At 56.7% G+C, this 15,344-nt stretch overlaps 1 protein-coding gene across 1 annotated transcript; it reads right to left on the reverse strand.

Annotated features, from left to right (window-relative positions):
- Nucleotides 1–2,434: 2,434 nt before the first annotated feature.
- On the reverse strand, nt 2,435–11,351 carry INSYN1 (inhibitory synaptic factor 1). Its single transcript, XM_038147599.1, has 4 exons — nt 11,237–11,351; nt 9,393–9,563; nt 8,472–8,985; nt 2,435–3,188 (listed from the first exon to the last, which is right to left on the reverse strand). The coding sequence occupies exons 3-4, from the start codon at nt 8,676–8,678 to the stop codon at nt 2,553–2,555; spliced, it is 843 nt and encodes a 280-aa protein (XP_038003527.1). The 5' UTR covers nt 8,679–8,985; nt 9,393–9,563; nt 11,237–11,351; the 3' UTR covers nt 2,435–2,552.
- Nucleotides 11,352–15,344: the final 3,993 nt, after the last annotated feature.

Consider the following 15,344-nt stretch of genomic DNA (forward strand, 5'->3'; position numbering starts at 1 on the left):
GGTGGGAATTCCTGGGGGATCCTCCCCCATGGGGTGGGAATTCCTGGGGGATCCTCCCCCATGGGGTGGGAATTCCTGGGGGATCCTCCTCCGTGGGGTGGGAATTCCTGGGGGATCCTTCCCAAGGCCCTTCCTGAATCCCCTGTCCCCTTTTGGTTGTCCTTCCCCGAGCTCGGCATGCCGATGGGCAAACGTTCCCAAAATCCAGCCCGGGAGAAGCGTGCTGGCCTCAGGCGGGGATGGAGAGGAATGGAGGGTGGATCCATGCCGGGATTTGATCTCCAGCCCAAATAAAGGGAGGCTCCGCCCCTTACAGCCACACCCATACGGCCACGCCCTCAGAGCCCCTCTTTGCCCGCGCCTGGTGCTCCCTGGAGCCCAGCAGCTTTCAAGGGCTCTGGGAAGCCCCCACCGGGCCATCAGGGCCAGCCGTGGGGCCATCGTGGCCAGCTGTGGGGCCACTGGGGCCAGCCGTGGGGCCATCGTGGCCAGCCATGGGGCCATCTTGGCCAGCCGTGGGGCCATCGTGGCCAGCTGCAGGGCCACCTTGACCAGCCGTGGGGCCACTGGGGCCAGCCATGGTTCCATCGGGGCCAGCCAGGCTCCCCTCACTGTCCCGTAGCCGACAGCGGCCCGCGAGGCTCTCCTGGCCACACGGCCATGTCCTCGTCATTGTCCCTGTCCCCGGGTCCTGTCGGGAGCTGGGGACGCGCCAAACCCAGGCCCTGCCAGCGTCCTGGAGGTGGCCAGGAAAACAGCTCGCCGGGAGAGCCGTGTCCATCCCTGGCATTGGGACGGAGCGGGGGATGTTGCCATGGGAACCCAGGATGCTCCCAGGCTGGTCCTCCCCAGTAGTCCCAAAAAATAAAATATCCATCGGATCCAGCACAATTTGGGGGAAAAGCTCATTTCCCCCTGCTCGGGGTCGGATCGGGAGGAATTACGCACATCCCGCTGTCCCAGCTCTGGGATGACACCTGGATGGATGGATGGAGGGAGGGATGGATGGAGGGAGGGATGGATGGATGGATGGATGGATGGATGGATGGATGGATGGATGGATGGATGGATGGATGGATGGATGGATGGATGGATGGAGGGAGGGATGGAGGGAGGGATGGATGGAGGGATGGATGGATGGATGGATGGAGGGATGGATGGATGGATGGATGGATGGATGGATGGATGGATGGATGGATGGATGGATGGATGGAGGGATGGATGGATGGATGGATGGATGGATGATGGATGGATGATGGATGGATGGATGGATGGATGGATGGATGATGGATGGATGGATGGATGGATGATGGATGGATGGATGGATGGATGGATGATGGATGGATGGATGGATGGATGGATGATGGATGGATGGATGGATGATGGATGGAGGGAGGGATGGAGGGAGGGATGGATGGAGGGATGGATGGATGGATGGATGGGATGGATGGATGGATGGATGGATGGATGGATGATGGATGGATGGATGATGGATGGTCGGTCTCAACTCTTCCCCTTGGATTTCTGCGTTGCTTTCCCACCCCAAATCTGCTCGGCAGTGCAGCTCCTCCCATCTGGATTGACCATCAGGAGCCGAGATGATGTTTTTGGCTCGGAAAAAAGCTTGGAAAAGCCTCATGCCAAGAATGCTCCCGGATGGAAATGTGTCCCTGCGGGACGAGGCGCCGGCGGGAAGGACACGGAAACATTGTCCTGGGAGCAGCTGCTGCTCCAACCCCTTTGGATACCTTGGAAAAACGCCCAGGGTGGATTTGGAGCTCCAGATTCCTTCATTTCCCAGAGCAGGACCTGATTTCTTTCCCTGAAAAATCAGCATTTGGACGTGGAAAAGAGGGATTAGGGAGCTCAGGAAAAGCAGGGCTTTTTTCAGATGGATGCAGGACTCGGGGTCGGGGATATTTCCACCAGAAAAGTTGGGAATTGAGGGGAAAGGAGATCCCAAGGCCATCACCTTGTTCCTGGGGGTTTTGGTGATCCTCATTGTCCCTCTTGGAGCTGGAAATGACATTCCAGTGACATTCTGGTGACATCCCAGGGATATCCTGGAGCCATCCTAGTTCCATCCCCACTCCCCTCAGCCAGAAAAGACCGATCCCACTGATTTTCCCTAAACCAAACAGGGATAATGCATCCCAGGGAAGGGAAATTCCCCCTCCCCAATCCTGCCACCCCCTCCAGCATTCCCACATCCCAATTCGTGTGCCATTCCCATCCTCCGGAATGGAGGCCAGCCCCTCACGACGCATCTGTGTCATGGTCGGGATTTCTTCGTGTTGGGTGATCTATTGAGCTCCTTCTATCCAGAAAAAAAAAAAAAAAATTAAAAATTCCCTGAGCCTGGAAAACTATCGGGATACCGGGATATCGGGATACGGTAATATTGGGATATTTGTTGCCACCTTCTCACTCGGCGTTTATGAGGAGTACGGATTTATTGAAATATATATTTATATTTATATATAGATCTTTTCCAGCCCCTTTCCCAGGGATTTTCCCCCTCCCCCAAACCCTTTCCAAACCCGGATCCGGGCTCAGTTTTTGTTGGGAATTCTCTGCCTGGCCGGGACATACGGCAGCAACGTCTGCGTGCTCTTATCGGCCACGGTCTGGGTGCTGCTGTTCCTCGTGGCCCTGCGGATCGGGATCACGCCCGGGTTCCTCGGCAGCTGCTCCCGAGGCCCCTTCCTGGCGGGATCGTCAGGAATGTCGGCGCCGTCATCGGCATCGCCGTCGTCGTCGCAGCACAGGGCGTGGTAGAGCACCTTGTCGCTGAAGCGGACGCGCTCCCGCGTCCCCGCTGGCCGCTGGGCCGGGATTTTGGGAACGGCGGCGCTCCCAAAACATTCCTCGCTGGAGGAATCCGGGGTCCCCCCGCCCCCGCGGGGGCCGTTGGCCACGGGGACCCCCCCGTTCATCAGCCGGGCCGGCGGCGGCCGAGGAGGCTCCGGGCAATCGCCGGGGTCCGAGGGCGTGGAGGCGTCCAGGAAGGAGCAGAATTCCCAGCTGTCCGAGAGGACGTCGGAGGCGGTGAAGTCCAGCGGGCCCAGCTCGAGGCTGGCGCCGCCCCGGTCGCTGCTGGACGTGCTGCTGGCCGTGGCCGGAGTCCACGCGTCCGGCTCCAGGTCCAGAGCAAAGTCCGACGTCAGGCGGTCGATCTGGGACACGACCTGCAGAGAGAGAGACGGACACGGGGATGGATGGATGGGATGATGGATGGATGATGGATGGATGGATGATGGATGGATGGATGGATGGATGGATGATGGATGATGGATGATGATGGATGGATGGATGATGGATGGATGGATGGATGGATGGATGATGGATGGATGATGGATGGATGGATGGATGATGGATGGATGGATGGATGATGGATGGATGGATGATGGATGATGGATGATGGATGGATGGATGGATGGATGGATGATGGATGGATGATGGATGATGGATGATGGATGGATGATGGATGGATGGATGGATGGATGATGGATGGATGGATGGATGGATGGATGGATGACGGATGGATGGATGGATGATGGATGATGGATGATGGATGGATGATGGATGGATGGATGATGGATGGATGATGGATGGATGATGGATGGATGGATGGATGGATGGATGGATGATGATGGACGGATGATGGATGGATGGATGGATGGATGATGGATGATGGATGGATGGATGGATGGATGATGGATGGATGGATGATGATGGATGATGGATGATGGATGGATGGATGATGGATGGATGATGGATGGATGATGGATGGATGATGATGGATGGATGGATGGATGGATGGATGGATGGATGGATGGATGGATGATGGATGATGATGGATGGATGGATGATGGATGATGGATGGACGGATGATGGATGGATGATGGATGGATGGATGGATGATGGATGATGGATGATGGATGATGATGGATGATGATGATGGATGATGGATGGATGATGGATGGATGGATGATGGATGATGGATGGATGATGGATGGATGATGGATGGATGGATAATGGATGGATGGATGATGATGGATGGATGATGGATGGATGGATGATGGATGGATGATGGATGGATGATGGATGGAATGGATGGATGGATGGATGATGGATGGATGATGGATGATGGATGGATGATGGATGGATGATGATGGATGGATGGATGGATGGATGGATGATGGATGGATGATGGATGGATGATGGATGGATGGATGATGGATGGATGATGGATGGATGATGGATGATGGATGGATGGATGATGGATGGATGGATGGATGATGGATGGATGGATGATGGATGATGGATGATGGATGGATGGATGGATGGATGGATGGATGATGGATGGATGATGGATGATGGATGATGGATGATGGATGGATGGGATGATGGATGGATGGATGATGGATGGATGATGGATGGATGGATGATGGATGGATGGATGGATGGATGGATGATGGATGGATGGATGGATGGATGATGGATGGATGGATGGATGGATGATGGATGGATGGATGGATGGATGATGGATGGATGGATGGATGGATGATGGATGATGGATGGATGATGGATGGATGGATGGATGGATGGATGGATGGATGGATGGATGGGATGATGGATGGATGGGATGGATGGATGGATGGATGGATGGATGGATGGATGGATGGATGGATGGATGATGGATGGATGATGGATGGACAGATCCATGGATGCATGGATGTACGCATGTATGGATGGAAGGATGGATGGTCCCAACTCCTCCCCTTGGACTTCTGCATTGTTTTCTCACCCCGAAACTTCCAGGGAAAGTTGGATCCCTGTATCCCTCAAGCTTTGCCTTTGAAGGTTGTTGGGAATATCCCCAGGGAAGCCTGGAAATCAGGGAAACTCCTTTTCCCCTTTCCAGATCCCTTTTCCCCTTTCCAGATCCCTTTTCCTTTTATTTTTACTTCTTTTTGGGAAAATAAAGAGCTAAAGTTGAGAAAGATAGTAAAAAAGGGATTTTCTGACCTCTTCATTTTTGGGACAAGGAAAACTTGGGAAGGAGACTGGGAATCTTTGGGAATACCCCATTACCAAATGGTTCTGCTGCAATGGGATCTCCTCTGTTGCCAACGGAAATTTCAGCGCTGGGACAGGGCCAGCATGTCCCTGTCACCTGAGGTCCCTTCCCAGCCTCACTGAAGGGACCGGGATCAAGCAGGCACAGCAGGAAGTGCATCTCAATCCCAATCCCAGCCCCATTCTGGGATTGGTGCCATTCACAGCATGAATCCTGTCCCCATCCTGATCCTATCCCCGTCCTGGTGTCACTCATGTCTGTCCCCATCCTAATCCCAGCCCCATCCCAATCCCCTGCCCATCCCAGGATTGGTACAACTCACGGCTGTCCCCACCCCAATCCTATCCTTATCCCTATCCCACCCCATTCCTGTCCCCAACCCATTCCTGTCCCCAACCCAGTCCTGTCCCCAACCCAGTCCTGTCCCCAACCCAGTCCTGTCCCCATGCCAGGATTGGTGCCACTCACAGCTGTCCCAGTCCCAGTCCCAGCCCAATCTTTTCCCCATCCCAGTCCTGTACCATCCCAATCCTGTCCCCTTCCCCATCCCACCCCATCCCAGGACTGGTGTCACTTGTGCCTGTCCCCAATCCAATGCCAATCCTAATCGCAATCCCCTCCCCATCCTGGGATTCATGTCAATTGTAGCTGGCCCCATCCCAATCCTGGCCCCATCCCAATCCTGTCCCCATCCTGGGACTGGTGTCACTCACAGCTGTCCCCATCCCAATCCCAGACACATGCCAATCTTGTCCCCATCCTGGGACTGGTGTCACTCACGGCTGTCCCCACCCCAATCCCAATCCCGTTCCCATCCCGGGATTGGTGTCACTTGTGGCTGTCCCCATCTCAGGATTAGTGTCACTCCGGGCTATTTTTAGGATCATTCCCTATTTTAAGCCGGGGGTTAAATCCCCCGGTGACACTCGGCTCCCGTGGGGGATTAACACGGAAAGAAGGATTTGGGATTTGCTCCCCGCCTTTTCTTCCCTCACCGAGGTTGGTGGAGCTTTTCCAGCTTGGAGGGGGAAAAATCCCCCCAATTTCCCAGGAACATCCCCAGGGATTCATCCCAAACCTCATCATGTGTATATAGGGGAAAAATCCCCCCAGTTCCCTGGGAACATCCTCAGGGATTCATCCCAAACTCGCTTTCTTGCTTGTAGGGGACAAATTCCTGGAAACTGGGAAGGATTTGTCCCCCGCAAGCAGGGGAAGAGGTTTGGGATGAGGGAATTTGGGGGGAATTGTCCATTCCAAGCACATCAGGGTGTTCGGGATGAATCCCTGGGGATATTCCCAAAGAACTGGGGGGATTTGTCACCTCCAAGCAGGGGACAAAGTTTGGGATGAGTCCCTGGTGCCAGCCAGGAGCTTCCCAATAAAATTCCAGCTAGAATGTTCCCACCCAGCTCAGGCAGATGTGGGACAGCTGGAGCCCCATCCTTGTTTTTGTGGGATTTTGGGAATTTTGGCTGCAGGCCAAGCTGGAGGTTCCTGCTGGGAGTTGGGATTGGTCACTCCAGATTCCGGATTTTGGGCTGGGATTGGAGGGGTGGGATCCAGTGGGATCCAAGGGTGGGATCTGGTGGGGTCAGAGGGTTGAGATATTGGGATCAAAGGGATGGGATCTGATGGCATCAAAGGGTTGGGATGTCGGGATCCAAAGGGTGGGGATCTGGTGGGATCCAAGTGATGAGATCCAATGGGATCAAGGGATGGGATCTGATGGGATCAAGGGCTTGAGATCCAATTAGACCAAACGATGGGATTTGGTGGGATCCAAGGGATGGGATCCAATGGGATCAAAGGGGTGGATCTGATGGCATCAAGGGTTTGAAATCCAGTGGGATCAAAGGATGGGATCTGGTGGGATCAAGGCCTTGAGATCCAATGGATCAAAGAATAGGATCTGATGGCCCCTCCATCCCCACAAGGATTTGGGAAGAGGATTGGGAAGTGGATCCGAGCCCGGGATGGAGAGATCCAGGCCTGGATCCCACCAAAACTGCTCCCCAAATCCCCCCAAAACTGCTCCCCAAATCCCCTAAACCCACTCCCAAAATCCCTCAAACCAATTCCCAAAGTCCCCATAACCCAGCTCACAAAATTCCCCAAAACCCAGCTCCTAAATAATTCCCAACCCTCTCCCAAAGCTGTTATTTTTGGGATAACAATCCCTGGACCTTCCCAAGCATTCCCGGTTAATCCCCTATTGATCCCAGCATTATTGTGGGATTTATTCCCACCGGGGATCGACAGCAGGATTTTTCCAGGGAAAAGGCTGGGAGGGAAACCCCTGATCACATTCCAGCAAGTCCAGACGGGATGGGCCCTTCCCATGGGAATTTTTGGGGAGGTTTGAATGGAGATTCGGGGATTTTTCCATCAAGGATTTTAGTCATCGTTTTCGTCGTTGCAGAACGCCTGAGAATGATTCCGGGCACAAACGGATGGGAAGGAAGGAGAGACACCGGGAAAACTGGGATGTCACAAGCTCAGGAAATTTTGGTGACCCTGAGGGGACCTGAATCCATGATCCCACCTCAGCTTGGAGCCACCAGCCAGGGACATCCCGAATCCTCCATGGGGACACCCCAATGCCACAAGTCCAGGACACTTTGGTGGCCCTGAGGGGACCTGAATCCATGATCCCACCTCAACTTGGAGCCACCAGCCAGGGACATTCCAAAGATTCCATGGTGGCTCCATGGGGACACCCCCAATGTCACAATTCCAGGACACTTTGGTGGCCCTGAGCAGAGATGGACACTGGGGTGGACATTCCACAGGCTCCAGGGGACATCCCAATGCCACAAGTGCAGGACACTTTGGTGGCCTTGAGGGGACCCCAATCCATGATCCCACCTCGGCTCGGAGCCACCAACCAGGGATGCCCAAATTTCCTTCTCTCTTTTGGAAATCCAGCCCAGGAACACCCAGAGTTTTGGAAAATTTCCTCTCTTTTGGAAAATTCCCTCTCTTTTGGAAATCCACCTCAGGGACTCCCAAATTTCCTCCTCTCTTTTGGAAATCCAGCCCAGGAACACCCACATTTTTGGAAAATTTCCTCTCTTTTGGAAATCCAGCCCAGGAACACTCAAATTTCCTCGTCTCTTTTGGAAATCCACCTCAGGAGCTCCCGAAATTCCTCCTTTTTTTTTTTTTTTTTTTTTTTTTGGAAATCCACCTCAAGGGCTCCTCAATTTCCTCCTTTTTTTTTTGGAAATCCAGCCCAGGGCGATCCGAATTTCCTCCTTTTTTTTTTTTTGGAAATCCACCTCAGGGAAATTCCCCCTCGGCGCTGCCCCATCCCGAGCCGGGAACGGACAAACCCGGGCCAACCCCTTCCCTTTTCGTGCTCAGCGTTATCCCGGGATTTTCCTACCTCGCGGAGCTCCTTGGCCACCTCCTTGAGCTCCCGCAGGATGCCCTCGAGCTGCCCGATCACCATCCTCATGCGGCCGCGGATGCGCTCCCGCTCTCCCTCGCCCTCGCTAGGGCCGCTGCCGGTGCCGGTGCCGGTGCCGGCGCTGCCGGTGCCGCTGGCGGGCCGCTCCGTGCGCTGCGCATCCCGGCGGCTCCGCGAGTCCATCGTTCCCTAGGCGGCCGGGCCGGTGTCCATGCCGCTGCTGCCCGCCCGGCCCGGCCCGGGCAGCTCTCACCATCTTAACGCCGCCGCGGCTGCCCGGGGGGAGCGGCGCGCACCATGCGGGGACACTCCGCTGGTGGCCCTGCGGGGACACCGCTGGTGGCAGCGGCAGCAGCAGGAGGAGGAGGAGGAGGAGGAGGAGAGGATGGGGTTTGCCGGGAAGCGGAATTCCAGCGGGAAAGGGAGGCGCGGTGTCGCCCGGGAGAGGTGGCGGGTCCGGCGTTGGCTGCGGGGGTGTCCGGCTGTCCTCCTGCGGGGACACAGGGACAAGGGTCGGGAAGGTCCTTGGGAAGGGCTCTGGCCGCTCCTCCCCCCAAATTGTGGGGGGGCAGGATGGGGCCTGGGAATGTCGCTGGGAATGTCACCCCCCTGTGGCCTCCCTCAGTCCCCCCCAGGCTGAGCCTGGGCACGGTGGGGACTCCCGGGGATGGACACCCAGAGGGACAGGGGGACACACAGACGGACAGAGGGACACACACAGGGACAGAGGGACACGGACTGGGACAGGGAGACACCAGCGGGACAGAAGGACACTCACAGGGACAGGGGGACATGGACAGGGACAGGGGGACACACAAAGGGACAGGGGGACACCCAGGGGGACAGAGGGACACGGACAGGGACAGCCCGGGGGACACGGGGACACTCCTCACTCACCGGCGCGCTCCGGCCGCTCCCTGGCTCCGCTCCGAGCTCTTCCCGCTCCTGTTTTCCCCTGGCTCCTTCCCTCGCTTCCTCCCCCTCCTCCTCCTCCTCCTCCTCCTCGCCGCCGGCTCCCGCCTCCCTCAGGGCTTTTCCACGGGGGCCGGGGCCACTCTGCTCCGCTCGCTGTCGCGGGGGGGACACGTTACCGGCGGGGACAGCCCGGCGCGGGGGTGGCAGCGGCCCCGGGGCCCCTTCCGGAGCTCTTCCCGCCGCCATCCCCCCCCTCCCGGACCGCTCCGGTCCCGGCCCCGCCCCGGCCGCGGCGGGGGGAGAGCGCGCCGTGCCCCCGAGTGCCCCCCGGGAACCGGGAACCGGGAACGGCGCGGGGGGAGCGGCGCGGGGCGGGCGGAGCCGGTTTCCCTCACCGGTACCGGCATCCTCCAGCCCCGGTGCTGGCATCCCCATTCCCGGTGCCGCCATCCCCCAGCCCCGGTACCGACATGCTCCATTCCCGGTACCGGCATCCCCCGTCCCCGGTACCGGCATCTCTCAGCCCTGATACCGGCATCCCTCAGCCCGGGTACTTGCATCCCCCAGTCCCGGTACCGGCACCCCTCAGTCCCGGTACCGGCATCTCTGAGCCCGGGTACCGGCATCCCTCAGTCCCGGTACCGGCGTCTCTCATCCCTGACACCAGCATCCCCCATCCCCGGTACCGGCATCCCCCCGCCCCGGTACCGACATCTCTCAGCCCTGACACCAGCATATCCCCGGCATCCCCCAGTACCGGCAGTCCCCCGGCACCGGCATCCCCCGTCCCCGGTTCCCGAGTCCTCCGGGGCTCCGGGGATGGAGGGTGCCGGTATCCGCAGCTGCCAGCCCCGCTCTCCGAATCCTCCATCCCCGGTTCCCGAATTCTCGGTTCCCGAATCCTCGATCCCCGCCGCTCCCCGAATCCTCGATCCCCTATTCCCGAATCCTCCAGCCCCGCCGCTCTCATCCTCCATCCCCTGTTCCCGGATTCCCCATTCCCGCTGCCCGCATCCTCCATCCTCGCTTCCCGCATCCTCCAGCCCCGCTCCCCGCATCCCCCTGCGTCTGTCCCCGCCGCTCTCATCCTCCATCCCTGGAGCCTTCATTCCCTATTCCCGCATCCTCCAGCCCCGAATCCTCCATCCCCGGTTCCTCCATTCCCTATTCCCGAATCCTCCATCCCCGGTTCCTCCGTTCCCTGTTCCCGAATCCTCCATTCCCTATTCCCGAATCCTCCATCCCCGGTTCCTCTATCCCCTGTTCCCGAATCCTCCATGCCCGGTTCCTCCATATTCCCGAATCCTCCATCCCCGGTTCCTCCATCCCCTGCTCCCGAATCCTCCAGCCCCGAATCCTCCATCTCCGATTCCCGCTCCCTGCGTCCTCCATCCCCGGTTCCTCCATCCCCGGTTCCCGAATCCTCCATCCCCGGTTCCTCCATCCCCGAATCCTCCATCCCCGGTTCCTCCATCCCCGGTTCCCGAATCCTCCATCCCTGGTTCCTCCATCCCGGTTCCTCCATCTCCGATTCCCGCTCCTTGCATCCTCCATCCCCGGCTCCCGCATCCTCCATCCCCGCATCCCGCATTCCCATTCCCCAATTGCCGAATCCCCTCTCCCGGTGTCGCCTCTCCGGGACCCCCGGGACGCACCGGCGGCGCTGCGGGCTCGGCAGGGCCGGGCCGTCCCCGTGCTCGGGGCGGGCGGAGCCTCCCCCGGTGCCCCCATCCCCGCTCCCGCTCCCCCGGGACGCTCCGGAGCCTGCTCCCGGTCCCGCACGCGCGGACCCCCCGCGCCCCTCTCCCGGTGCCCCCCGGACGCACCGGCGGCGCTGCGGGCTCAGGGCCGGGCTCTCCCCGGGCTCCGGGCGGGCGGAGCGGGCCCCGGGCAGGGCCATGAGCGGCGGAGGGCCCGGCCCGGCCCCGCTCCGGCCGCAGCCTCCCCGCGCTCCGCCCGGCCCCGCGCCGGCGCTGCTGTGTCACCGGAGGGGCCGGGCCTGCGCCGGGAAACGGGAATTAAAGGCACCGGGAGCGGGAACGGAGCGGGGATGGAGCGGGGAGGGAGCGGGGAGGGAGAGGGGATGGAGCAGGGATGGAGAGGAGATGCAGCAGGGATGGAGAGGAGATGGAGCAGGGATGGAGAGGAGATGCAGCAGGGATGGAGAGGAGATGGAGCAGGGATGGAGAGGAGATGGAGCAGGGATGGAGAGGAGATGCAGCAGGGATGGAGAGGAGATGGAGAGGAGATGGAGCAGGGATGGAGAGGAGATGCAGCAGGGATGAAGAGGGGATGGAGCAGGGATGGAGCGGGAATGGAGAGGAGATGGAGAGGAGATGGAGAGGGGATGGAGAGGAGATGCAGCAGGGATGGAGAGGGGATGGAGCGGGGATATAGCGGGGATGGAGAGGGGATGGATTGGAAATACATTCTTGGAAACTGAGGCAGCACTGGAGGCATTCCCTTGGGATGTGCCTCTCTCTTCCTGCTTTTTTTCCCGCTTCTTTCAAAGATGCTCTCCTTGCCTCCTCTCCAGGGGGATTTCGGGATGATTTTTATGGGATCTGGGAAAAACCCAGCTGGGATGGGAAAGAGAGATCCTAGGAAAGGGAAACATCCATGGATGGATGATGGATGGATGATGGATGATGGATGGATGGATGATGGATGGATGGATGATGATGGATGGATGGATGATGGATGGATGATCGATGGATGATGGATGGATGATGGATGGATGGATGATGGATGGATGGATGATGGATGGATGGATGATGGATGATGGATGGATGATGGATGATGGATGGATGATGGATGATGGATGATGGATGATGGATGATGGATGGATGATGGATGATGGATGATGGATGGATGATGGATGATGGATGGATGGATGGATGGATGATGGATGATGGATGGATGATGGATGGATGGATGGATGGATGGATGGATGGATGGATGGATGGATGGATGGATGGATGATGGATGGATGGATGATGGATGGATGGATGGATGATGGATGATGGATGGATGGATGATGGATGGATGATGGATGATGGATGATGGATGGATGATGGATGGATGGATGATGGATGATGGATGGATGGAAGGATAGCTGATCCATGGATGGATGATGGATCCATGGATGGATGATGGATCCATGGATGGATGGATGGAGGGATGGATGGATGGGGCGCAATCCCAGCATGGGAGGGATTCACTCCAAACTCAGAATCCGTCTGGGAATGTCCATCCAGGTCACAACAGGGCTCTGTCCCTGGACTTCAGGGATTTATTGGAATGGCCTTTCACATGGTGAGGTCAGGCCTGGGAAGGGTTGGAATTCCCAGTGGGAATCTCCTGTAATTCCCACCTTGTGACAATGGGGACATCACAGGAAGTGAATTCCATGTTCTCATCCTGAAAATCCACAGGGATATCAGGACAGGAATTTCGGGCGAATATCAGGACAGGGATTTATGGGAAGATCAGAAATGCAGATCCAGGGATAAAATCCATGGAATGGCTTGGGGAAGAGGAGAAACCCCATTGGGGGATCCAAAGGAATTCCGGCTGCTTCCAGATCCTGCTTTCCCCATCTCCCATCCCGAGGTGATTCCAGGGAATTTCAGTTCAGCCTCAGGTGGATAAAAATCCCTCAGAAATGCTTGGAGTGGGAGCACTTCCCAAAAAATCCTTCCGGGATCCAGGGAGAAAATCTGGAAAAGCTCATCCTTGGAGAATCCAAGGATTCCCATCCGGGTGGAGCTTTTCCCATGGGAATTCCATGGAAGACAATGGAAAGATGGGAATGATTCTATTCCCATTCCCTGATTTCCCTCTCTCACCCTCCCGCTTTGACTTTTATTGGAATTCCTGGGAACTTTCCAAAGAAAAACTGGAAATTTTGTCCCCAGAATAAATTCCCACAGGGAATTTTTTCCCACATTTTTCCAGGCTCATCCAGGATTTACTGGGATTCCCCTCCCAGCTCTAATTCCCAAATCAATCCTGATTTTTTCCTGGTCACTTCCCTATTTTGATGGGAACATCAGCTCCGTTTCCCACCTTTTTCCAATTCCTGCTTTTCCTAGGATTTAAAATCTGGAATAACCCGGATCCAACTCTGCAGCTTCAGGAAATCCAGATTTCCTCCAGCTGGGTTTGGGAATTCTGGGACGCTCTGGAATTCAGGATTTGGGGGCTTTGGGATGTGGCTCCAAAAAAATCCCATCCAGGATCATTTTCCCTCCAAAATTCCCAATTTTTGGGGGGAATTCCATGGATTTGGAGTCCCCTCAGCCCCGATTCCAGCAGGAGGGAATTCCCATCTTCCCAGAATATCCAGGTTTGGGAACATCCCAGGGATTCATTCCCTTTCCCTGTAGGGGGAAGGGATGGGAATTCCCATGGGATCGGGATCTTCTGGAGCCCCTGGACAATGGGATTTGTTCTGCCCAGATGTTGGGCTGGACTTGGGGATTTGGGGTTTGGGGATTTCAGATTGGGGATTTGGGATTTCAGACTGGGACTGTGGATTGGGGATTTGGGGATTTGAGATTTGGGTTTGGGATTTCAGATTGGGGATCCGGGACTGGGATTTGGGACTGGGCACTTGGGAATTTGGGATTTGGGGTTCGAGGTTTGGGATTTCAGATTTGGGACTGGGGATTTGGGATCCTCTCCACCCCTTGGATCTGGGAATTTCTCCTGCCCAGATGTTGGGATCAGAACCTTCCGGACCCCAGAACCTTCTGGAACATGGGGAATTCCTGCCGGGAATGCCGGGACGGAGGCGATTCCCCAATTCCAACACGGATTTTGGGATTCCCCTGTCTCGCTATCCCGAGAAATCCCGATCCCAAAAATTCCCGGGTTTTTCCGGGATTGGCTGCTCCAGCGCGGGCTGCTGGCGCCCCCTAGCGGCGGCGGCACCGCCCGTGACACCCGCGGGGTTCGGGATTTGGGATCCGGGATTTGGGATCCGGGATTTGGGATCTGGGATCCAGGGTTCGGGGTTTGGGATTTGGAATCCGGGATTTGAGAGCTGTGGCTTGAGATTTGGGATTTGGGGGTTGGGGATCCGGGATTTGGGACACGAGATTTGGGATTTGGGGTTTAGGATCTGGAATCCAGGATTTGGGATCTCGGACTTGGGGTTCGGAGTTTGGGATTTGGGGTTTAGGATTTAGGGTTTAGGATCTGGAGTCCGGGATTTGGGGTCTTGGACTTGGGGTTTGGACTTGGGGATTTGGGGTTTGGGAACCGGGATTTGGGGGTTGGGAACCAGGATTTGGGATCTGGGATTTGGGATTGGAGATTTGAGAATTGGGTATATGGGATCCGGCAGTTTGGGTTTGGGACTGGGGACTTGGGATTTGGGAATTGTCCCGGATTTCCATCCCGCCCTGCTCAATCAACTCCAGCATTCCCGGAGGGAAAACCCCTGGAATTCTTTGGGGGATCTGGAGGGATTTGGGGTCCCACCAACTGTGGGATCTGGGGATTCCCTCCTCGAATCCCATTTTTTATTCCACATCCCAAAAAAAAAAAAAAAATAAAAAGGAGTTTCCAGCCAAACTCCCGATCAATTCCAGGCGTTCTCCGTCACAATTCAGGATTTAATATTCAGGGGGGAAACCCCAAATGGCCCCAAAGAGGCAAAATCTGGGAGAAAATCCCATTTTTTTTTTGCAGGATTTTTTCTTTGGGAAGGGGCTTTTCCCGGGAAAATCGGGAAGTGGTGGGAATTGGGCGGGAAAAGGGATCCCTGAGGGGTTCAAAAAGCGGGGAAAAGGGAAATTCCACTCTTTTTTTTTTATCCCGACTGGATGCAATTCCCGCCTTCTACCAGAGGGTAGGATCCGCTCCGGAGGCGCTTCCCGGGACCGAATCCCGAGGAATTCCAAGCAAAATTCACTCCGGGAGTCATCC

This window comes from Motacilla alba, chromosome 10, assembly GCF_015832195.1.
Source record: "Motacilla alba alba isolate MOTALB_02 chromosome 10, Motacilla_alba_V1.0_pri, whole genome shotgun sequence".
Classification (NCBI taxonomy): Eukaryota; Metazoa; Chordata; class Aves; order Passeriformes; family Motacillidae; genus Motacilla; species Motacilla alba.

Coding starts and splice junctions, on each gene's coding strand:
- INSYN1 (XM_038147599.1), bottom strand. CDS start 8,678: ATGGACTCGCGGAGCCGCCGGGATGCGCAGCGCACGGAGCGGCCCGCC. Junction 3,189..8,471: donor TGGCCAAGGAGCTCCGCGAG/GTAGGAAAATCC, acceptor CTCTCTCTGCAG/GTCGTGTCCCAGATCGACCG.